The 23,607-nt window shown below is 51.8% G+C and overlaps 1 protein-coding gene across 3 annotated transcripts in view; it reads right to left on the bottom strand.

The window, feature by feature from the left end:
* Positions 1-1,228: 1,228 nt before the first annotated feature.
* NLRC5 (NLR family CARD domain containing 5) overlaps positions 1,229-23,607 on the bottom strand; it is a 93,509-nt gene continuing 71,130 nt past the window's right edge. Inside the window, exons 28-50 of one of the 3 annotated variants that reach the window (XM_027516488.1) lie at positions 22,077-22,160; positions 20,214-20,297; positions 19,307-19,396; positions 18,857-18,922; positions 16,830-16,913; positions 16,672-16,755; positions 14,087-14,173; positions 13,280-13,357; positions 12,393-12,476; positions 12,004-12,087; positions 10,373-10,456; positions 9,638-9,721; positions 8,887-8,970; positions 7,438-7,521; positions 6,969-7,052; positions 6,608-6,691; positions 6,391-6,468; positions 5,592-5,675; positions 5,433-5,504; positions 5,095-5,178; positions 3,605-3,688; positions 3,199-3,282; positions 1,229-2,252 (exon numbers count right to left, since the gene is read on the bottom strand). In XM_027516488.1, the coding sequence (XP_027372289.1) occupies positions 2,138-2,252; positions 3,199-3,282; positions 3,605-3,688; positions 5,095-5,178; positions 5,433-5,504; positions 5,592-5,675; positions 6,391-6,468; positions 6,608-6,691; positions 6,969-7,052; positions 7,438-7,521; positions 8,887-8,970; positions 9,638-9,721; positions 10,373-10,456; positions 12,004-12,087; positions 12,393-12,476; positions 13,280-13,357; positions 14,087-14,173; positions 16,672-16,755; positions 16,830-16,913; positions 18,857-18,922; positions 19,307-19,396; positions 20,214-20,297; positions 22,077-22,160 (1,930 nt within the window). In that variant the 3' untranslated portion in view covers positions 1,229-2,137. Of the gene's footprint in view, positions 2,253-3,198; positions 3,283-3,604; positions 3,689-5,094; positions 5,179-5,432; positions 5,505-5,591; positions 5,676-6,390; positions 6,469-6,607; positions 6,692-6,968; positions 7,053-7,437; positions 7,522-8,886; positions 8,971-9,637; positions 9,722-10,372; positions 10,457-12,003; positions 12,088-12,392; positions 12,477-13,279; positions 13,358-14,086; positions 14,174-16,671; positions 16,756-16,829; positions 16,914-18,856; positions 18,923-19,306; positions 19,397-20,213; positions 20,298-22,076; positions 22,164-23,607 lie in introns of all 3 variants that reach the window. The other 2 variants (XM_027516487.1, XM_027516489.1) reach the window with 2 other exon arrangements.

A 23,607-nucleotide genomic window follows, 5' to 3' on the forward strand; every position in this document is an offset into this window, starting at 1 on the left:
GCTGGGACATCTCAGGTTCCCAAGCCAGGCGGGAACAGCCTCCAGCATCACCACCTAACTTCTGGATACAGCGGTGAAGCACTCTCAGGACTTGCCAGTGGGCCAGCCTGCCCTCCAGTGGGGCTCATCAGTAACTGCACCCTCCCTGCTTCACTTTTGACAAGGGACTGCAGCTCTGGATGAAGGCTCCCCAGATATCAACTTGTTCAACCTACAGGTGGGTGATGGACAGGGGGTGCTCTCCACCTGCCACTTCAGACACCTCTCCACTTCATATGACATTCAGCCCTAAAGGGGGTATGTAATGAATGAGCATGTAACAGATACTTTCTTCATTCTAGGGACTCTGTGTTCTTGCTCCCTGATCCCTCCAAAAGTCCTGGGAGGCCAGGGGTGTTACTCACACGTAAAGGATCAGTTCCTGGCCTTGAGGGCTAGTGGCAAGGGGTCAAGTCACATTCCTTTCCATGCCCATCTGACTTCCAACGCCATATTCTTAATGTACCACCTGCCTGTGGAAACCTTTTAGCCAGGAGTTCCTAGGCTCTTACCAGGTCCAGGCAAGTAGCAAGAGGGAGGGGAGTGCTGGGCATGGTGACAAACTAAGGGACGTGCACCACATCTAAAGGACACACTCAGATGTCCCCAGCAGATTACTCTTGAGTAGGAATGCTGGACTAGCACCTAAGAGAAACTGAAAGGTAAATCGGGGGTATGAGTTCCCAATTTAAAATATCCACAAATCAGAGAAGAGTGTAGATATATCGCAAGCCAAACAAAGACTGTTTTTAACACTAGGAGCTTTTACAATAGCCTTATGGTACAGGTAAGCTTGGGCTTCCCTGGTAGCTCAGATGGTAAAGAATCGGCCTGCAATGTAGGAGACCGGGGTTCGATCTCTGGGTTGGGAAGATCCGCTGGAGAGGAAATGGCAACCCACTCCAGGGTTCTTGCCTGGAGAATTCCATGGACAGAGGAATCTGGCAGGCTACAGTCCATGGGGTCGCAAAGAGTCAGACACGACAGGTAAGCTCTGGAGAGAGGAGGTGACTTACCTGTGATCACATGACCATGACAGGGTCTGGACCTGACCCCGTGTCTCCTGACTCCTGGGCTCATCTCAGTGTGTTTCTCTGTGTTCTGGCTGCTCTCCAGGCCCCAGGGTGTGGTGTGAACCATTTCTGACTTTGGCTAGGTGGTAGAACACATCAGACTAGAGACTAGAGGCTGGAAGATCACCCACATTTATTGGTTGAACTAGGCTTACAGTGCAGCAGGACCACCCTTGGCCGCTCTTGGAAGTAATGCGGACGCATGTAGCCGGCAGCCCCTGGGCGCTTGTGCAGATTGCGCTGAGGTAGTGGCTGGATCCAGTGGTCTTTCCTGACGGTCTTGACAGTCCCTGCCCCCTGCACCCTTAGGCCTAGCTTCGTCCCTTACACCACACAGACTGGGCCCGCCCAAGGTCATGCTGGCACGACCTGGAGCTGAGCCCAAAGTCCTTGGAAATTAAGGGAGAGGGGGTGATCCAGTTTACAGATGGGAAAACTGAGACTTGAGGCAGGAAGACACTCATTCAGAAGCCTCATGGCTAAATCCCTGGCTTGTCAGTGCTTGGACAGTCTCCCCAGCCCATTCTGGGCAGAAGATGGTCCCTGGTTTAGCTGCTCTGGAAATGCAATTTATAAATACAGATTTGGTCTTAAAAAGTAATAAATTAGATCTTGTACCCGCCTGAGGGAATATATGGCACAAGACCTGGACATTTGTCACGTCTCATATATGCACCACCCATCACATGCAGTGCCGGGACGCATGCCATCGACCCCCAGGCCACGTTTCAGGTATCGTGCAAGGTCACATGGAATGTCGCCACGTGTGACCTTCCACATCACACACCACACCATGACACGCTCATTTTGCTTCATGTTCCTGACTGGTCATGCATGTCCCAAGGGATGTAGGGTAGTCATACTCCGCTCTTTGTCACCAAAAATGTCCTCCCTGAAGACTGTTGCAGGAAAAGTGTGTTTCTCCCTCTTGATCCAGGGACAGCCAGCTTTTTTCATGAGCCCTCTATCCTCATGGATGAAAACTGGCATCACTCGGCTGGATTCAAAGGGACTTGAGGGCACCATCAGGTACCCCGAGGGATGACCTGTGGCTGGTTGTCAAAGAAAGCAAAGTCCAGCCTGGGCTCCTGGTTCTGCAGATGCTGGGCCATGTCCGGGGGAATACGGTTATTCCAGAGGCTGCCGGACACAGAGACAGACACTTAGCACTGGGCGCTGCTCACTTACCCTCTTCTCTCTGCCCTCTGTCCTACCTACAGATGGGGAAACTGAGGCTCCAAAGAGGAAGAGCTGCTGTCAGAGTTAGGTGGCAGGCAAGAGCAGGTGGAAGGCCAGCATGGCTGCCTTCGGGAGATGGTATCCCCCACGCTCACCCTAACTTCTTCCACTCCATTTTTTTTTTTTTTTTTTTGCTGCACTTTGCAGCATGCAGGATCTTAGTTCCTGGACCAGGGATTGAACCTGTGCCCCCTGAAGTGGAAGCATGGAGCTGTAACTACTGGATTACCAGAGAAGTCCCCTCCACTTTCTTCCCCAGAAGCTAGCCTCTTCCCCAGAGCCATGCTCATATGACACATTGTATAAATGAGAAAAAAGCTCCCCTTCTTTATGACACCACTTCCATTGTCTGAAACTGTTGTAATATATTGAATTTTATAGACAGAGACACTTCACTACCACTAGGAATGTAATACTTCTACTACGTGAGTGGTGTCCCTTAGATGCTGTGCCCTGGTGCAGTACACAACCTGTACAACTGGCCCTGATTCCAGCTACCATGTTATGTGCTTACTATGTGCCTGGCATTGTGCTCGGGGCTTAATCTGATCATTTAGTCTGCAGAGCAGCTCTCGGAGGTAGATACTATCATTACTGCCATTTTACAAATGAGGAAACTGAAACTCAAAGAGGTTGAGTTATTGATGTGAAATTACACAGTTGGTAACTGACAGAGCTGGGGTTTGATCCAGGTCTGCTTGCTGCCAAATCCCTGATGAGTGGGTCCAAGTCTCCTTTGATAACCCCCAATCCAGGTCCTGCCTCCTCCTACAGGAAGTCCTCTTACACTGAAGGGCTGGTGTGCTCACCCCACCCCCACCAGCCCTGCCCCCACAAGCCCTGTTACCGAATGACTTGGATGCCAGATCCCTGTGCCAGCCCTTCAGCCAGGAGCCAGGCTCCATAAGCTGTGATCTGATTTTTCTCCAGGCTTCCGGATGGACAACAAAGGGAAAGAGATTGACATGAGATGGGGAGGGGATGGCCTAGGGGCCTTCTCTATGTCTCTTCCCCGGGGCAAGGCTGGGGGACACAGGCTCCCCACACATCTGCTTAGAGAACTCAACATTCAGCAGTCCAGTGGGAAGGCTGAAGACTGGGACACAGGAGAGCTAATGGACAAAGTGGGGAAGTCCAGGAGGGCTTCCTGGAGGCAGGGGCCTGACCCAGTGGCCTCCTGGCTTTCCCCAGGACACAGGGCCCGCTTTGGTCCTCTCACTCCTTTCTGGCTTCCCCAAATGTGCCCATCATACTCCATTCTCTTCAGCCGGCCCATCTGCGGCAGGACCCGGGCCAGCTCAGCAGCTGCCTCATCCCCGAGCAGATTCCAGGACAGCCTGCAGGGTGGGGAGGGGTCCAAAAGTCAGCAGAAGAAGAGCCGTGAGGGGGAGACAAGGTGGCAATGGGGAGGGCTAGGGGGTGCTGTGCAGGCACCAGAGAGGTGCCTGATGGGGACCTGTGTGCCCTCCCTGAAGACTGTACCAGGCACAGAGGGCTCCTCCCTACTCCCCCAACCCCATTCCCGAGCTGGTCATCCCACAGGAACCCAGACAGCTTAGGAGCTGGCTGTCCTGAGAGTTCAGGACACGTGACTGTGGAAACATCAGGATCTAAGCTTCCACCATGCACCTGCCTCCCTCCTGACTTTGCCACATCCATGCACCACCTGTATTATTATTTGTTTCACATTCTTCTTTAAATCAGTCCTCTATCCCCTCTTTTATTCACTTTAAGAAATTCATCTTCAGAAACATCTATCACTACTATGAATGAGAAGCCTGTGTTGGGGACCCTAAACAGAAAGTAGTCACAAGGATAGCAAGAGGGCAAACAATGGCATTCACTCCTAACTGGAACCTGGGTCCTTCCGGAAGTGCTGACCCTGTAGTCTGCCCCCTGCTGGCTAAAAGGGGCAATCACCCGTGTTGGGTGAGTTAGCACTGATCTGAGACTTTCTCTTTGTTGTATAAAGAAATGAGAAGAATTAAAATCTTCAGGATGCAAGCCTAAAATCTTATAAAATCTTATTTAAGGAAATCGCATTTTCTTCTGCCATGCTCAGGGGTCCAGGTTGGCCCTGGCAGTCTAGTTTATCTCTGAGGCAATACTGCCAGGCCCCAAGGTCCAAGCACCTCTGATTGCCAAGGGAGAGGTGGACACAGTCAGGGGGAAGGTCAGGGGGCCTGCTGGTTCAGTCACTCTTCACTACCAACAGGTGGTTTGAAAATCAAGACTCCATCAACCAGGTGGGGTGGTCCATCCAGATGCCTCCCAAAGGGAGAGTCAGGGGGAATGGTCCTGACCATCTAGCTCATCTCCATCTGGTCCACCTTCCCTTCCACCCTCCTTAGCTGGGGAAACAGGGGGAGAGGCTGAATGGCTTAGAGCAGGGGTCCCCAGCCTCCGGGATCTAATGCCTGATGATATGAGGTGGAGCTGATATCATAATACAAATAAAGTGTACAATACATGTAATGTGCTTGAATTATCCTGAAACCATCCCCTGCCAACCCCCACAGTCCATGGAAAACTTGTCTTCCAGAAAATTGGTCCCTGGAGCCAAAAAGGTTGGGGACCTTTGTCCCCAACAACACTTGCAGCTCAAGTGTTAAAGCTTCTTCGAGACGAGGTTTGAGCAAGAATGACCTTCCCCATGCAAGACGGGAAGGTCTCCAGGGAGGAAGGAACCAGGCCCCCAGGTGGCTGCTCTTCCCAGCTCTGGGCTAGCCCCCCAAGCACTCACGTGATTTCTTCCAGGGCCAGACAGAGCACGAAGCTGGCGGCGAGGGGCTTGGCGGTCTGGTTGTCAATCTCACACGACACCAGGCTAGAGAGAAGAAGGGGATGGGATGGAGGTGTCTGAGTCAGGGGTGCCCCAGCCTGCAATCAGAGCAGGAGGGAGCAGAGTGGCTAGGGGCTGGAACATGCTGGGAGTCTTAAGAAAGTGCCCCCCCCTTTTTTGTCCCAGGCTCCCCCTACACCTGAGGTCTCTGTCACTTCGAAAGCCTTCCCAGATGTCAAGTTCAGCCAAAGAAGGGCTGCCTGCCACAGCACCCCAGCTGGTCAGAGCAGGCTACTTACTCAAGCTTCCGGAGCACTGGGAACCCCTGATGGAAATGCGGGACCCCTCCAGCCAGGCTGTTCTCTGCCAAGCTGCAGGGCAGGGGAGATAGCCTTGAGAAGAAGCCCCAGACCCTCCCCGGCCTGTCCCTCTGCCCAGGTTCCAGGGCACCTACTCACCTGATCTCTTCCACGTGTGGGCATCCATCCAGGGCCTGGCCCAGACTCAGCACCCCCTCTGGGCTCAGATGGCTGGATGGCAGGCTGGGGAAAGGGAAGGGGTGAGGGCAGCCTGGAGGGGCAGGTATGGGGATTGGGAGGGGTTGGATCCCCCCAGCCTCAGCCTGTCTCAGGCTGCACTGCTAGACCTTAGACCCTCTCTGGGTAACTGCCACCCCAACCCCCCTCCCCCAACACAGGACATGGGTGGGTATCAAGGGGCCCTGGCTTTGGGATCTGAGATCCCAAGTTCAAGGCCTGGCTCCTCCATGTATGAATAGGGTAATAGGGTAAGCTTTCCATACTTCCCCTGGCTTTAGTTCCCTTGCCTGGAAAATGGAGCCGGTAGAAATCGCGGTCTCACAGGGCTCAGATGAGACCCTGGACATACACTGTAAAGTGCCGAGGCCATGCTGTGGGGTGCTTTGCTCCTGCATAGCCCTTTGCTGGCACTTCCTCCTTTACCCTCAGAGATTGGCTCACAGGGTACACCAAGCTGGGATCCTTGTTCTTTTACAGACGAGGAAACCGAGACGCAGAAAGGGCAGGGGCTTGGCCAAAGGCTGGTGGCTGAGTCTGGATTAGGCTGGGTCCCCTGATTTCCCGGCCTCAGAGGTAGGGCAGCTAGCCCCAGGACACATCCCAGTTTCTCCTACGGCAGGGCCGTTCAGCGATGGGGCCTTGATCCCCTAGTGCTCCTGGCGGGGGTGGGGAGAGCTTCCCGCTAACCCTGCACACACCACAGACAGGGGCCACTCACTGCAGGACCCTCAGGTGCTGGGGCAGCCCCTTGGCCAGACCCAGGGCTGTGCAGTCTCCCAGGGCATTGCAGCCAAGCCTGGAAAAAGAGAGGGGAGTAAATTGAGCACCAGGCTGGCCCGCTCCAGACCCCTGCCCTGTGCCTAGTGGGGGACCCGAGCGCCAGGTGGGCCACAAGGACAGAGGGCAGAGGGCAGCCCACCCGGGCAGACACTCACATCAGCTCCTCGAGGTGCCTGCAAAGGGTGAGAGATTCTGCCAACCGCGCTCCGCCTGCTGGGCCGATGCCATTTGCTGAGAGGCTGAACAGGGGCAGATGTCAGACTCTCGACTCCCTTATCCCTCACCCCACCACATCCGCTGGGCCCCCCACCACCCACAGCACCCCCATCACCCACTGATGTGGCAGAGAGACCCAGAGAGGAGCAGGGGCTTGGCTGGCTCAAGGTCCCTGAATCAGTAGTGCCAGGAGGTAACCAGCCCCACTGCCTGAACACTAGGGTTAGGGGAGGAAGCCACAGTCTCCCCAGACCATAGCGTGGTTGCCAAGGGCCCCTGTCTGGAGGGCTGGCCACTCACTCTATCTTCCTGAGCTCAGGGAGCCCCGGCAGGACAGCAGCTAAGTCCTGGGCACCGATGTTTCCGATCTGGTTGTGGCTCAAGCTTGGGGAGAGAACAGCAGGAGAACCGGAAGTGTTAGCTTGCCACCCATCTCATCTCCATCCCAGAAGAGGAGGCTGGAGTCTAGAGAAAGGGCCTCAAGCCACACTGGTAAGTCCCCTCACCCTGTGTTGGATGAGGATTCCAAACTCTTGTCTTCTGTTTAGGATGATCCCCCTGGTGTCTGACCTAAATCCTTCTCGCTGCAATCAATATCCTATATCCTATCTTTGGGTCTCCCAAGATCCTGGGTCTGGGGTTATGCAGTATAGAAGTGGGTGAAGGGGACAAGACTAAGAAGTGGAGAGTGTCCTCAAGGAGCCCCTTACTTTTGTCACCTGCCCCTGCCAAAGTTGTCTTCGGTCTGGGGGAGGGACAGGCAACTCACCTCAGCTCCTCCAAGCTGGTGGCAGCTCTGAGAGCCTTCGAAAGGTGGCAGCAGCCGACGTCATCGATGTTGCTCTTGCTCAGACTGGAGAAGCAGGGCCAAGAGGCCTCAGTCAGGAGTAAAGGCACTTGCAAGTGCTGTGCTAAGCACTCTACAGTCTGCAAAGCCTTTACACATCCAGGAACTCAAACACCAGTCATAAAACTTTCAGGGGATGGGAATGGGCAAGGTGGGCAGACTGTACCCAATATCCAGATGAGAAATCAGAGGCCCAGGGACGAGCTGTGATGGGCCAGACTCCCAGGGACTCACAGGCAAGGTGGAAATGGAAGCCCAGAGCCGTTGGCCTGGAACAGGAGCCTCATTTTTTGGTTTGGCCAGGCTTCGCCTCAGCACTCAAGTTGGGGATCTTGGCCTGAATGTCAATATCACGTGTCTCTCACAACTCACCCTACTCTAATCTATACAAATAGTGGGCTTTTCCTTTAACCCACTCAATTTATGGTCTTTTCTGCACTTGACCACACCCTGCCTCTGTTGAGTAGCAGGGGATGGGGGTCGGGGGTGGGGGAGGGTAGATGGGGGTGGGAGGGACAGTGGGGAACCAAACGAAACAGCTGACTCAAAGTATTAGTCTGAGGGTTGTTTTGCTGTCTTTTGTTTTGCAAATTTTTAGGGAGCCTCCTTTAGGTGAATTAATTTAGGGTGAAATGACCTGGTCCCCCAAACTCTCTGAGCTCATATCCTACGTGCTCCACCCTGTCTTGGGTTTGTTTAGAGTTACAATATTTCCTGTTTTGAAAGACTACACAAAAAGAACATGGGCTATTTGTTTATCAAAGTGGCCAGGGGCACAGGGTAGAATATCAAGGTCATCAGCTCTGAGACTAGACTGTCACTGCTCAAAGTGGGGTCAGTGGCCCCCAGAATGGGCATCCCCTGGGAGCTTAAAATGCAGAATCTAGGCCACCCACATCATGAATCAGAAACAAGAACAAGAACACAGGATGAATTTGTGCACATGGAGGGCTGTCCTAGGACTTGGGCCCAGCCCCTTCTGGCCATTCTCTAGGAGGAGGCTGAATGTGTGTGTGCTCAGCCGCTCAGTCATGTCCAACTCTTCGCAACCCCATGGACTGTTACCCGCCAGGCTCCTCTGTCCATGGGATTCTCCAGGTGAGAGTACTGGAGTGGGTTGTCATTTCCTCCTCCAGGGGAACTTCCCAACCCAGGGACCAAACCCACGTCTCCTGCATTGCAGGCGGGTTCTTTACTCATTGAGCCACCTGGGTAGTGAAAGGCTGTGACACTGACCTGGGAGGGTACAGGAATGTCCTGAGGACAGGAGCCATGGAGTTTCTCAGGAAGGTGCCCCAGGGCTTCCCTGGACGGGTGGTCCCAGCAAAGCTGGGCAGCATGCCCCCCACTCACTCCCGTGGGGTCACTTACCGGAGGCTCTGCAGGAGTGTCATGTGGCCTAGTCCTTGAGTGAGCACAGCCAGGGTGGAGCCGCCCAGTGGCAGGTGGCTGAGGCTGGAGGAGAGGAGGCCACAGGAGGACTTAGCATAGTGGGCTTGGGTCCCCAACATGGACCCCGAGTGCTCGGCAATGACCTGTGATCTCCAAGACAGCCACACAGTATTTAAAAAATAACTGTACAAACAAAACTGCACTGGGAAATTCAAATGCTGTTTCTCTGTACAAATGATTAAGGTCATCCAGGCAGCAGTTCTATGCTGAATCACACTGGACCCAGACTACTGATTGGTAAACAGAGCAACCACATATCGAGCACATACTAAGGGCCATGTAGAGATGATGTGATACACAATCATCTCCGTTTTACAGATGAGGAACACTGCCTGAGGATGAAGTCAAGGTGGGGAGACAGAGAAAGAAAGAAAAAGAGGAACAAATACAGAACCTGGATCCAGCCAAGCCTGAAGTCAGTTGCCTTGTCATTTTCCATGATATGAGTTAATATAGTTCTGGGTTGGGTTGCTTTGAGTGAGTGTTCTGTTTCTTATGAGCAAGTATTTTAGTTAACACTCAAGAGCCAGGTAAGGAAGTAAAAAGGGAGGGTGTTCAGCTCACCTGGGTCCATTGAGGACAGTGACAATCGTGTTCATAAGAGATACAACAGTTTTGAGGCACGCTCCCAACACCCCCGCCCCCACCCCCATTAACCAGCACCACTTACTCAAGTCTCTTCAGCCTGCACTTGCCCTCAAGAGCCCCCAACAACACCTTGGTGCCCTCGTCTCCAAGTTGATTGTTAGACAAGCTGGAGGGGACCAAGCATGAGATATGGGTTAGAAAAGCCTGCCCAGCCCCTGGAGCTGAGCTGTCTCATCAGCACCTCCACACCCTCTGAGTCACCCCTAGGAGACAAGCTCTGGGTCTGCAGGTCCCAGACCATGCTTCCTAGCCAGGCTCCATGGGGGCATTCCTGGCCCCAAGGGTCAGGCTTAGGGGTCCCCAAGGAGGGGCGCAGTGTAGTTATAGCTGACCCAACTGAGAAAGGGTGCTTTGGATGATGGCTGTACCAGAGGAAGAAGCCAGGGATGAGGGACACGTACACACACACATTCAATGATACCTTCTGCCTCTAAGCTCTCTCTGTACCCAACACCACTCTAGGCAGAGAAAGCTGATGAGCCCCAGTTTACAGATGAGGCTGTAGGTCTACTCTAGTCTAAGTCTAGTCCAAGTCTAAAGAGGCACAGTTACTCGTTCAAGGTCACTGAGTGACTGATAAAGTCGGGACCAAGAACGCAGTGCTCAGCCTTCCCTAAACCACACTCAGAGTTGCTGGCCTTCATCAGGGAAAAAAGTAATAGTCTGAAGTCCCACCACCTACTTTAGCAAAGGCCCAACTGTCCTCTCCACCCCTTCCCTCAGCTGGGTTCCCAGACCCTTCCAATCCGTGACTCACTCTAGCTCCTCCAGAAGGTGACAATGGCTCAGACCAGATGTCAGGAGGGCTAGCCCCTTGGAGCTCACACAGCTGGAGGTCAGCCTGGTGGAGGTCAAAAGGCAGCAGGTCAGAGAGGAGCTCTGGGTCTGGGAGCTCTGATGGTAGTGGCAGAGGGCAGGGAGGTAGGGGTGGGGAGTGGTTCCTGGGGCAGTGGGAGGGGACCCACCTTCCCTCCATAAACCTCTCCCATCAGGCAATCATTAAGTCAAGATACAGGTTGGAGGCAGGAACATAGACAAGTTGAATAGTTCTTTAAACCACAGTCATTCAAGTAGCAACTTCACAATGTCTGCCATAATCAGGCATAGCGTGTAAAATCTAGCTAGTTACCCTCACTTCCCACGAGCCCTGCATCTTTACTTAAACAACAAAAAAGCATAGCAAGTACTGGAGAGGGTGTTTAAAGGTATAGTGGCACCAACAGGAGAACTTCCCCTGATGCAGTTGGTTTAAAAGAGAACTGACAGTTAGAAAAGCTCCATTTTGCAACCATTATACTGATATTTGATTCAGGCAGGAATGATCAATGCTTGCCAAAATTTGTGAGTGAAAGTTTGAGGGAGAACCGGATATTTACATCGTCTTCAAGTGTCTTCCTACCAGACAATTGGTTAATTACAAAGGGGAAAACAGTAGCTTTGTGAGCGAAGAAACCTGGCAGACATCCCGCCTTAACCAGGCGATCACAGTTAACATCACGGGTAAGGAGACAAGCAGACATCATGTGCTTCACAATGTGGCACACGTGATATGTTCCTGAGACGAACACAGCAGCATCTCTGTGATATTCCTGCCCCGGAGGCAGGAACCGAAGCAGGAGGAAACAGCAGAGAAACCCAAGCACAAGGGCGTTCTGATACAAAACATTAATAACTGGCGTAGAAATGTCGTGACAGTATCATGAAACACAAAAAAGGGCTGAGAACACATTCCAAATTGGAGGAGACTAAAGAGAGATGACACAGTGTGTGACCCTGGATGGAATCTGGGACTGAAAAAAAAAAAAAAAGCAATAAACATGACTGGGACAAATTGGCAAAACTGGAATATGAACTGCAGTTTAGGTAACAGTAGGGTATCATGTTAAATTGCCTGAATTTCATACTTTTACTGGATTAGGGGAGAGAATGTTCTTGTTCTTAGGAAATTCACTGAAATATTAGGGGTCAAGAGGCATGATTATGCAACTTACTTTCAAATGGTTCAGATAAAGAAAGTGGAGGCGGGGCGGAGAGAGGGGAGGGGTGAGGAGGGAGGAAGAAAAGAGCAAACGTGAGAAAATAAAGATGGAAGGCGAAGTTCGGAAAAGGGCCTCCGGGGCTTCTTCTCAGTCTTCTTGCAAATTTTCTTTGAGTTTGCAATTACTTTGAAATAATAAAAGAAAAAGAAAGAGCACAGACAAGGCACTGCTCCTCGCCACGTGGCCATGTTGATGACCATGCACCCGAGCATCATCTCCAGGGCTGTGTGGAGTCCCAGGCCATGGGAGGGGGACACGGAGCTCCTTTGAGCCCAGGGTTGGAGGGAACAGGAAGTATGGGGGTGGGGGATGAAAGAGGTGTTCCTGAGTGAAAGTCTTGTCCACATACCTGAAGTTCTTCAGCTCAGAGAGGGACAGCAGGAGGCTTTGCAGCAGCAGAGAGCTGGCATCGCAGAGGTTCACCTGGGACAAACTGAAAAGGTCCAAGCATATTCCAGAAGATTTCAGGCTGAACACACTTCAGGGATCAACATAGGGATGGGGAGGCCAAGCGAGGGGAAAGGCCCCACCAAGGAGCTCCCAATGGGGCAGGACTCCCCTCTGACACCCTGGGGCTCTCCCCCACTGGCCCAACGAGAGAAGCAAGAATGCCGGGGTTAGCATGGCCCCAGGCTCTGTTCATCCCCATCCTGCCCTGGCCAACCTCTCACCTATGGCCTGAAGCAGGCACTGGGGTCGACCAGAGAACTCAGGGCCTCAGTGTTTCAGGGTACTGACCTGAGCTGCCGCAGCCGGGCACATGTCTCCATCAACTTCCTGGCGAGGAGGTTTTGTTGGGTTCCCAGGTCACAGTGAGCCAGCCTGGAGGTGGAGAGGGAAGCAGCTGTCTGTAAACACCTGGGTCAGTATTGAGGACTCAGTCCCTGCCTACAAGGAGTGTGTCTGAAGGTGGTAAATAAACGCTAATCAAATAAGGTCCCACAATTTGCCGGTCGACCATGGGAAGTACTGTGAAGGAGAGGTCCATATGGGGGCCCGGCACGGCTGTGCAGGTTGTTCACTGCACAAGGGGGGTCCAACCAAGGAAGTGAGTCGGGGCTGAGATCCAGGCATGGTCTATGCCTCACAGTGTACACATGCAGGGCTGCACTCACCCCAGAGAGGTGACTTTTTAGTTTCCATAAATGTGCTATATGGATCAGAGGAGCTGTGAGCCCAGGCGTCTATGAGAGTGGATAAAGGGAGGACTCGACTAAGTCTGGGTGGTTGCAGGGACCTCCCTGAGATGGTGGCATTCAAGCTGAAACCTGAAGGATGGGATTGAGTTAGCCAGAGGAAGAAGGATGAAGAAGGAAAGAGAGGAGAGAGCATGCTGAGTTGGGGGGAACAGCCTGTGCAAAGGCCCTGAGATCAAAGGGAGAAAGGTGGTGTTTGAGGACTGAAAGCTAGCGGGGATGGCTGGAGCCAAGACCAGGGTTTGGGGTGGGGATGGACAGCATGGAGAGGCAGGTCAGGCTAGGTCTCATAGGCCACGGAGAGACTTTAGGCATCAAAGAATTCTGAGTAGGGGTATGAGAAATATTGGTAAGAAGCAGCATTGTCCCTCCTCTCCCTCCCCATCACCATTCAACCTCTTTCTTGGGGTCCCAGGTACTGGGTCCCACCTGAGGGCCACGGCTTCTGGGTTCTCCTGATGGGGAAATTCCAGCTGGATACAGAGCTGTTTCTGGGTCTCGGAGATGCTGAGGAGGGAAGGGGTGGTCAGCATGAGGTCCACGGGAGCTTCCCCTGTAGGCTGTGCTGGGACTGGGCCACTCAGCCGACAGCTCCCAGACCCAGTGGGGATCCAGACATAGGCCAACGAGACACCAAAGCCTTTGCTCTTGGCTAATCCATGGGATTCTGGTGCCTCTGGTCATAGAGCCATGGTGTTCGTTGCTGTCACCAGGGGCCACTTCCAGACAACCAGCATGGACTCCCAGCAGTGTCCATCTGGGACCTAACAGCTCATTGTCTTGGATCTAGGGCTACCTTCCTCTCTCCAGCACTGCTGCCTAAATACTGCACAAGTCCCAGCAAGTATGTGTGGTGGTGTTGTTTAGTCGCTAAGTTGTGTCCAACTCTTTTGTGATCCCATGACTGTAGCCCATCACGCTCCTCTGTCTATGGGATTCTTCAGGCAAGAATAGTCCAGTGGGTTGCCATCTCCTTCTCCAGGGGAATCTTCTCAACCCAGGGATTGAAACCAAGTCTCCTGCATTGGCAGGCAGATTCTTTACTGCTGAGCCATCTGGGAATATGTGTAGCCCCTCACATAGGTCCCAGGAGCTCCTGCCATCTTGGGGACCCAGAGAACCCACTAGGGACCCAGCTATGACACCAGAGGACAAGAGACCAATGGCTACATAAGGGATGATCCCAGTGGTCATGAAAAGATGAAAGAACCTCAGGGGCCTCCTTCCTGAACTTACCTTATTCCAGTGATGTTGCCTGAGGCCTGGGCACAGACTTCCAGCAGCGTGAGCACCCCGACTCTGCCCACCCATGGCTCTTCCACCCTGTCAGAGAGGTGATGGTGACAGTTGCTCAGTCCTGTCTGACTCTGCAACCCCATGCACTGTAGCCCGCCAGGCTCCTCTGTCCATGGGATTCTCCAGTCCAGAATACTGGAGTGAGTTGCCATTCCCTTCTCCAGGAAATCTTCCCGAGACAGGGATCGAACCCAGGTCTCCTGCACTGCAGGCAGATTCTTTACCATCTGAACTACCAGGGAAGTCATAGAGGTGGACACAGAGGTGTCCCTTGTGGGGCAAAGGTTCCCCCAAGGTTAGTGTGGGAGGGGAGGAGAGGGTTGGAGGGTTGCGGCTAGAGGCTTTTTGGGTTTTGCTGAATAACAATAAAATAAATTTAAAAATTAGGCATAAGCATAAAACAGAAAATTAACATCCTTGTTCCAATCATTCAAAGAGAAATTTTTTTTTTAAATAGTACTTTTAGGTTTAGAAAAAGTCTATATAACATCACGTTGCAAAGATAAGGAAATTAGACTATATATAAGACATGATCCCAATTTTGTATTTCCAAAAAGGGAAAATATATATAGAAACACATATGGTGAGGAAGAGGGAGATAGAGCTATGAGAAAAATATATTAAATGTTAATGGTGATGGTATCAATTGCAGAATTCTCCTGGATGGTTTTCTTTTGTAGTTGTCAATATTTTCTGAACTTCGTACAATGTGCACAGATTAATTTAGAAGAAGGAAAAAAGAGAGTTATTTAAAATATTGCTGCTTTTAAAGTTATGTTGAATTTTTTTTTCAAAGTACTATTTTCTTATGTTCTTCTGGATTTTCCACAAACTTCTACGAGGAGTACATATTATTTTTAGAGTAAGGCAAGTTTTAAGTAAAAATATTATTTGGGGTGATTCAGTGCTTCTGGGTATATACCCCAAAGAACTGAAAGCAGAGATGCAAAGAGATACGTGCACAGATACATCAGAGCAGCTTATTCACAACAGCCAAAAGGTGGAGGCAACCCAAATGGCCACGGATGGATGAATGGGTGAAGAATGAATGGGTAAATGAATGTGGCTTATATACATGGTGGAGTATTATTCAGCCTTAAATAGAAAGGGGATTCTATAAGAAGGTACAATAAAGATGAACCCTGAGGATATTGTGCTAAATGAAACAGACCCATCACAAAAAGACAAATACTGTATGACTCCACTTGGTTAAGTCCGAGAGGGGTCGGATCCATAGAAACAGAGAGTAGAAAGGTGGTTGCTAGGGGTTGGGGGAGGAGGCACGGTGGGGGCCTTAACGGGCAGTGAGTTTCCGTTTTCATGAAGTGTTTCGGTTGTACAACGTGAATGTTACTTAACACTACTGAACTGTCCACTTACAAATGGTTAAGATGGTAAGCTTTGTTATGTGTATTCTACCAGGATTTTAAAAAATGTCATGCTGGGGAACAACCAGACTTCATGTGTCTCATCAGAGGCGGCGCTGGGAAGTGCACAGCCTTGGCCGCCAAGTAGGTATTTTGGGACACATATATGTAACTGAATCTCACGGAGCCTTTCCAGTTCTAGGAAAGTCAGGGGTTAAGAGGAACAAACTCACTGACCTCACAAGAAGCACCAGACAGAGCCAGAAAGTGTCCCAGGGGACCAGTTTTCTCAACAAAACCAGACCACCAGGGAAGTGCCTGGGTGTCGAAGTTTCCTTTTTTTCCTGAAGTCCCCAAGTACAGATCACCCATTAAAAAAGTCCAAAGAGCTGTCACCTCTTTGTCACAAAAATGTGGACCTTGATGGGATCCTGGATCCAAAGAGCCAGCTGTCCCATATCGGGGCAGTGGGAAATTTCAGGCTGGCTTGGCTAATACCCGACACTAAGGACTTGTTACTCATTTTTGTAGGGGTCCTAATTCAACTGTGGTTATGTAAATAATGTCCTTATTTTTTAAAGACTTGAGGTGAACTCTTTGGCGTGATAGTTTATGAGATCAATAATTTATCTTAGTTAAAAAATACAAAGCAAATATGGAAAAACATGAACTGTCAAACCTAGGTGATGAGGAGTTTTCAAAATTGCTTTTCTACTTTCTGGAATCTTCTCTGTTTTTCTGAAAGTTTTCAAAAGATCAGAGTGAACATATTTGTTACATGTTATTTCTGACCTTGGCTGAGTGTCTTTTATTTTTATGGCCATGTGGTGGGGTATGCGGATCTTAGTATCCTAACCAGGGATCACACCTGTGCCCCTGCAGAGGAAGTACGGGAAGTCCCCGGGTGTGCTTTTAAGTCTCCTTTTTTTCTGAAGTCCTCAAGTACAGGTCCTGCCTTGGGCAGGGGTGGGGGAGCTTTTCTGCACCTGAAGGGGTTTCTGGGACTAATGGGGTGGGGGGGCCTCTGCATCCAGATGGCAGGGTTCTGGATGCAGGAAATGGCTAAGACTGTGACCTTGGGGGAAACTCTTCTTCAGAGCCCACTTCTGCCCTCCATTCCTACCACAGTCCCCTCCCAGAGTCACGGGCAGGCAGTACCTGAGAGTGAGCACCCCCGTTGGCCACGTTAGCAGACCCAGGAGGACAGTCAGCTGCTCCAGGCCCGGGAAACACCAGGTCAGCCTGTGGACAGAGGTCATTCTGGAAGGGAGCCCCTACCCCTCAGCTGCCCCCACGGGCTGGGCCCAGTCACTCACGTGAGCTCCGTCAGCTGCAGGGCCTGGCTCAGGCTGGCGGCCAGTCTGGGCATGTGCTCTGGCTTGAAGTGGCACTCGCTCAGCCTGAGGGCAGAGGGCAAGGGGCAGAGCTTGGGCAAAGCCTGTCGGGACTACAGTCCTGCTGTCCCCCAGCCTCCCCCAGGACCCATGGGGGAGCCCCCACTGGGTGCAAAGGCCTGGACCAGGACCTGAAAAAAGGCCCAAGTGCAACCTGTGCTCTGGGAGCTTCTCTTTGGAGAGAACACCGCCCAAGAAAGTGCTAGAGTCATCACTCACTGAGCCCTGACTCTAAGGCCGGCCCTGGCCCAGCCTCTGGGTGCACCCCATGAGCAAGCAGGCATGCCTGCCTTATGTGTGGCATCTCACTGAACCCCAATAGCATCACCTACAGGCAAAGAGACTGACCGACCCAAGGACGCACAGTTGGAAAAAAGCAGCGACAGATTTGGGTTTCAATCCAAGTCAGCCTGACTCCAGCCCCTAAACCTGTAACCACTTCTCTAGTCTCCAGGCCCACCCTACTCCAGGCTCCCTTGGGTGTGGAGGGTGGGGGTGGGGCTGGGATTCTTGCTATGGCCCTGTCCTCCCAGGGCCCGGCCCGTGCGGCTGGCAGACAGGCCCCGGAGCACTGTCTCACAGACGGGCTGAAAAGAGAGCCCAGCATAGCACAAAAGGGCCACTCCCTCTCACAGGACAGGGGCCACCGGAGGCGTCCAGGAAGGGCTGACATGTGAGCTGGGTCATACAGCATTGGGAGAATTTGATCTCAGAAAAGGCAGGGAAGAGAATGCCAGGCTGAGTGCCCAGAAGCAGGGATGCTTCATCAGGCAGTGCGTGCTTGGTGAACAAAGATCCCTTGTGGCTGAATCTGTGTGCACACATGCGGTATATGAGTGGTGTGTGTGATGTGTGCCTGTTATGTGTGGTGTGTACAGGGGATATGTCTGGTGTGTGTGCATGAGTGTGATGTATTATGCTGCGTACGTGTGTGTGTGTCTGTGTGTGGTATGTATATATTTGGTGTGAGGGTGGTGTGTGTAGAGGGGTGGGAGAAGTGAGAGAGAACACGGCAGGAAGTGGCAACCAGATCAGCCTCTGCGAAGACCAGGCTAAGGATTTGAACTTTATCCTCAGGGCACTTGGGAGCTACTGCAGGGCTCAGAGCAGTGGAGTACCACGGTCAGACGTGCATGCTGGGAAAGTCCCTCTGGGGGCTGCGGGGGGATTGGAGGAGGCCTGGTCAGAGGCAGGGGACCAATGCAGAGGCCACGATCACAGGTGAAGCAAGACATGTAGAGAAACTCACCCAAGGCTGAGCAAGACAGAGCCTGAGGCTACCAGAGGGGGATTAAATAAAAAATCACTGATACAGCACTCAAATAAGGCAGGTCGTTTCCAGGCACTTGAAACACATTTACTCATTTAATCCTCACAACAACCCTCATTTTACAGGTGAGGAATTGAAACACAGAGCAGTCAAGTCACTGGTCCACGGTCACACAGCTATTAAGTGGTAGAGTGGAAGAAGGGAAAGTGTTAGTCGCTAACTCATGTCTGACTCTTTGCAACACCATAAACTATAGTCCGCCAGGCTCCTTGTCCACGGGGATCCTCCAGGCAAGAACACTGGAGGGGGTTGCCACTCCCCTCTCCAGGGGATCTTCCTGACCCAGGGATCAAAGCTGCGTCTCCTGCATTGGCAGGTGGATTCTTTGCTGAGATCTACCCCAAGAGGGTCCAGAGTCTGGTTGTTTAACTCAGAAGCCTCCAGACTCAGTTAGGCTGTGGCTAAGGCGCACAAACACCACTCGAAGGCCTGGTCCAGGGGCTGAAGGTATGGGGAGACTGGGGGCAGGTGTAGGAGAGACAAACCCAGGTGGTAGCTCCAGGCAGGGTGTGTGGAGGAGGAGGGGACCCTGGGAGGAAGGAGGCATGGAGGCCACCACAGGGTCATCTGCCTATCCCTGGTTCCCCTGCCTTTCCCGTCACCCCAGACCACAAATTACCTCAGTGTCTTCCCAGTCTCTTCCTGTCGGGAGAAGTGAATCCAGAAGCTCTGCTTGGAGCCCAGGCTGCAGAGAGAAGGGTGTATGGAAGCCCAAGGCCCAGCCTTGCCAGCGTCCCTAGGACCCAGGTGCCAGGGGGCACAGGGAGGGATGGGGGCTGGGTCCACAGGGGCACGGGAGGGTGGAAGCCACGGCAGAGACCCTTGCTGACCAGAGGAGACCCCCACCTCCTCCTTCGAGGATGCTAAATCTGGCGTTTCCCCACCCGGTGGCCTCCCTGGGCCCCATGCGTGCACACATGGGCCTCAGAAGATGGAAACTGTGATCCCACAATCAGTGAACTCGGAGACTCAGAGAGGCTCAGTTGCCCTAAGTCACACAGACAGAGGGCCACTGAGCATGTGAGTCTTGCTTCCCCATCATCAGCAAGTAGCACCAATGTTTCCTTACTTCACTGAGGCCTCCCGGAGACGTGGACAGGAGGGGAGCGCCTCCACCAGGCACAAGACGCTTTCCTGAGACATACTGTTGTGGCTTAGACTAGAAGAGAAAAGAGGTTCAGGATAAGGGGTGAGGCAAGACCTCAGTGGAGCCCTGCCCAGGTCCTCACCTCCTCCACTCCAGCTGTCATCTCCTAGAAGGGAGTCCTCAGTGCCCAAGTCTCCATCCTCAAGGTGGAGACACCGAGGTCCAGAGATAAGCCAGAGGGACGCTATCGCCACCCTGGCAGGCCAGGCAGCATACTCTGAAATCTTTGAGAGTCGCCCCCACTGCTGCCCCTGTGGTCTGAGACCAGGGGTGAGGGCAGTGATAAGGCCAGGCTGCCAGCTCCAGCTCCATGGGGGCCAGGGATGCCCAGAGTGCAAAGCTTAGTTGCCTAGCAACGGGCTGTATCCTGGGTCTGGACGTCAGTCTCGCAGGTCACTGGGGAGACTGAGTGACTGAAGATGAGTCCCCAGGGGCCCTCCCTGCTGTGGCAACATCTCCAAATCTGTGTCCCCTAACTCTGGTCAGAGGAGCTTCAGGGACAGGATGGACGGACCAAGAGCCAGGACAACTGAGATTTCTGCAGCTGATTGGGGATGAATTATTGCTCCCTGCCTGGAGTCAACTTGGGCCACCGAACACTAGTCACAGTCTCTTGTGGGTGTTTGGTGAGAGCTCTGCCAATAGTGGGCAATGAAGGAAGGACGAAAGGACCCAAGGTGGGTGGGTGGGGGGAATCAAGGTAAAGATCACCCCCTCCCCAGCCCTTGTCCCCTGGAGTTCTTCAGGGGTGCCTGAAAAGAAGCCCACTAACATTCTGGGCCCTGGGGAGTCTTCCTCCTAGTTGTCCTCGGGGCTGCTCATCACTTACTCAAGCGAACCGGAGATGGGCACCTTGGGGAGACATTCCAGGAGGCACCTGAGCCCATCATCACCCAGCAGGTTTGCTGAGAGGCTGCAAGAGGTACGAGGAGGAGGTGGTTGGTGATCTGACGTGCCTGCTCTTCAGTGAGCATCACTGCTACTCTACCCGCCCCGCACCGTCACCACCTCCACCATCACCTCCACCACTGTGCGCAACTTCTGTTCCAACAGCACCATCATCACCACCAGCACCATTCCATCCCTACTACTTGGCATCCCTGCCTGCATCCCCGTCACCTCCATCAGCACTAGCACGAGCACCCCCATCCCCTCACCAGCACCACAGTTAACCAGTCCTCATCTTCCCCTTCAGTATCTGGTGACCACTCCTGGGACTCCAGCAGGCTTTCAGCAATTAGAGAAAAAGCAATTATCTTTTTACTGTGCACTCGGCCTCTACCTGTTGGGAGCCGTCATTTTTGAACCAGAGTAAATTCAGGAAAAAGACAGACATTTGGAGGATGCATTTACCCAAAATATTTCTGCTTTTGATTTGGGAATGCAATATCAGAAACTGCACTTGAAGACTATTTCCCTTCATTTGTAGCATCCTATGGTTTTAGCTACAGTTTCAGGAACAAAATAATCAGTGTGCCTGGGAATATCTGATTTTTACCCTGCAATTTTGAACTCATTTTGCCCCTGATGATAAGACTTTTGAGGCTCATTTATTTCCATCTTTTCCTGAGACACTTTGAAAACGAAAAAATCTGTCTCAGGAAGCCACTTATTGAAATAATTTTTAGAATATGAGAAAGTTCCCTCTAGAATGAAAAAACTGAAAAACTCAAAAGACATCTTTGCTTATTCATCTTTCTTTAAAATCCATGATTTTCATCAGCCACATTTCTCTCCTTGGCCACACCACAAGGAATTGAAATTGTGGGGTTTTTTTGGTGGATAGCTCTCTGTATGTTCTGCTTGTCCTAAGCTGGAGTTCTAACAGTTCTGAGTAAAGGCTCTGCATTGAACTAAGTGCGTGACTTAACACAGATCTTTAAACTCTCTCAGTCCGCTCATCTATGATATCCAGGGTTGTTGAGAAGGAGGATAAAAAGGATATGTAAAGCACTTAGAATAGTGGAAAAAGTGCTCAAAGCTCTTTTTTCCCTACCCATGCAGGGCTGCGCTATTCAGGCACCCAAGACAGGCCACACTGATACCACTTCTCATCAGCCTGAGAGCCCGGGCACACATCCCTACGCTGGCTGGCTCCGGGCCCTCCGCAAGCAGAGGCATTGGCTATTCTTAACCACCTGCTCAGCACGTCAACGGACCCTTCATTTCAGGCTCCACCAGCCAGCAGAGCCCCAATGCCTTGAATAACAAGAGGCCAAGGGGCTCCTGTGGCCCTTTGTGAAGTGAAAGTAACTAAAAGTGTTAGTCTCAGTTGTGTTTGACTCTTTGCGACCCTGTGGACTGCAGCCCTCCAGGCTCCTCTGTCCGTGGGATTCTCCAGGCAAGAATACTGGAGTGGGTGGCCATTCCCTTCTCTAGGGGATCTTCCGGACCCAGGGATCGAACCGAAGTCTCTTGCATTGCAGGTGGATTCTTAACCATCTGAGCCACCAGGGAGGCCCAGTCCTTTGCAAAGGGCTCCCCTAAATTGATCAGGGGTACACCCTGAACTAGCTCTACATGGTAGCAGTGGAGGATGGGAGGGATAAGATGGGGACAGAAACTTTACAGATGTGACTGAGTCCCAGGCATCCTCTCCTCTGTTAGGTGGTCCTGAGAGCATGCATGGGTGTGTACACACAAACACACACACACATCCTTCAGGTGCCACGCAGAACATGCTCCAACTTACTCCAGCTGGTGGAGGTCTTCACACTTGCTCAGCAACCCGCACAGCGGCTCCACGTGCTCCTGGCGGAGGCCGCAGTCAGTGAACCTGCTGCAGGAAGGGAGATGGAGTCCCTAAGCTGGGTATAGCTTCGAAGCTCCAGCGGGGCTTCACTCAAGCTTGGACTCTCTAGAAACATCCAGCACCCACCCGTACCACCTGCCCCGCCCAGCAGATCCCACATATGTTTCCTCTTTGAGGGGATGGTTCTCAAAGTGGGGTCCCTGACCAGCCCCAATAGCACTCCTTTGGGAGCATGGTGAGAGGCACATGCTGGGAACACAACCCAGACCCGCTGAACAAGCAGCCTCTGGAACAAGGCTCTCCAGGGTGATTCTGATTCAGTCAAGGTGAACTATAGCTCTTAGGGTCACTTTAATGAGCAGACATGGGGGTGGAGTGGAGGAGACCCAGAGTGATGTCTCCTTATGCGGAGGATTATTCATACTGGAATCAAAGTAATAGTAAAGTCTGTCTTTGAGAGGCTTACACGGATACCACACAACAACAAGGTAAATGAATAGCTTATGGCCAGCTAGCAACTTAAAAAATAAACTTAGAATGATAAAGTACCTAAAACCAGTAACTCAAATTTTTATCAGTTACTTTCCATTTTTTTCAGTCCCAAATTCCTTATTATACTATTATTTATTTCTTATTTTTAAATCAGCTCATTCTTTTTATTTAATGCACTTACCAGAAAAGAAAACCTTGTATCACTTACTCCAATAGAAAACTAGCATTTCCTGCCCTAAACAGACCGTAAGGATAAGGATGCAGGAAATGAGGACAAAATATCATCATTATATTCAAGCCAGATATTGGCACCTGCTGAGGGCTCTCCTCCTACAGCTTAGCAGACGTGAAGAGGTGTTACAGACATGCTAAGAGGCAACTGACACTTCCTCTTGGCCTTGTGCGTGCTTGGTGCTTCAGTCATGTCTGACTCTTTGTGACCCCATGGACTGTAGCCCCCAGGCTCCTCTGTCCATGGAATTCTCCAGGCAAGAATACTGGAGTGGGTAGCCACTCTCTTCTCCAGGGGATCTTCCCGACCCAGGGATCTAACCCAGGAATCTCCTGCATTGCAGGCAGATTCTTTACTGTCTGAGCCACCAGGGCCTTAATCAAACACAGAAATTTTGAAAAAGGAAGAATCTGATGAAAGTGAACCAGTAGTCAAGTATGGATGTGAGAGTTGGACTATATAGAAAGCTGAGCGTGGGAGAATTGATGCTTTTGAATTGTGGTGGAGAAGACTCTTGAGAGTCCCTTGGACTGCAAGCAGATCAAACCAGTCAATCCTAAAGGAAATCAGCTCTGAATATTCACTCAAAGGACTGATGCTGAAGCTCCAATACTTTAGCTACCTGATATGAAGAACTGACTCATTGGAATAGACCCTGATGCTGGGAAAGATTGAGGACAGGAGGAGAAGGGGACAACAGGGGATGAGATGGTTGGATGGCCTCACCAACTTGATGGACTTGAGTTT

The sequence above is a fragment of the Bos indicus x Bos taurus genome, chromosome 18 (assembly GCF_003369695.1).
Source record: "Bos indicus x Bos taurus breed Angus x Brahman F1 hybrid chromosome 18, Bos_hybrid_MaternalHap_v2.0, whole genome shotgun sequence".
Classification (NCBI taxonomy): domain Eukaryota; kingdom Metazoa; phylum Chordata; class Mammalia; order Artiodactyla; family Bovidae; genus Bos; species Bos indicus x Bos taurus.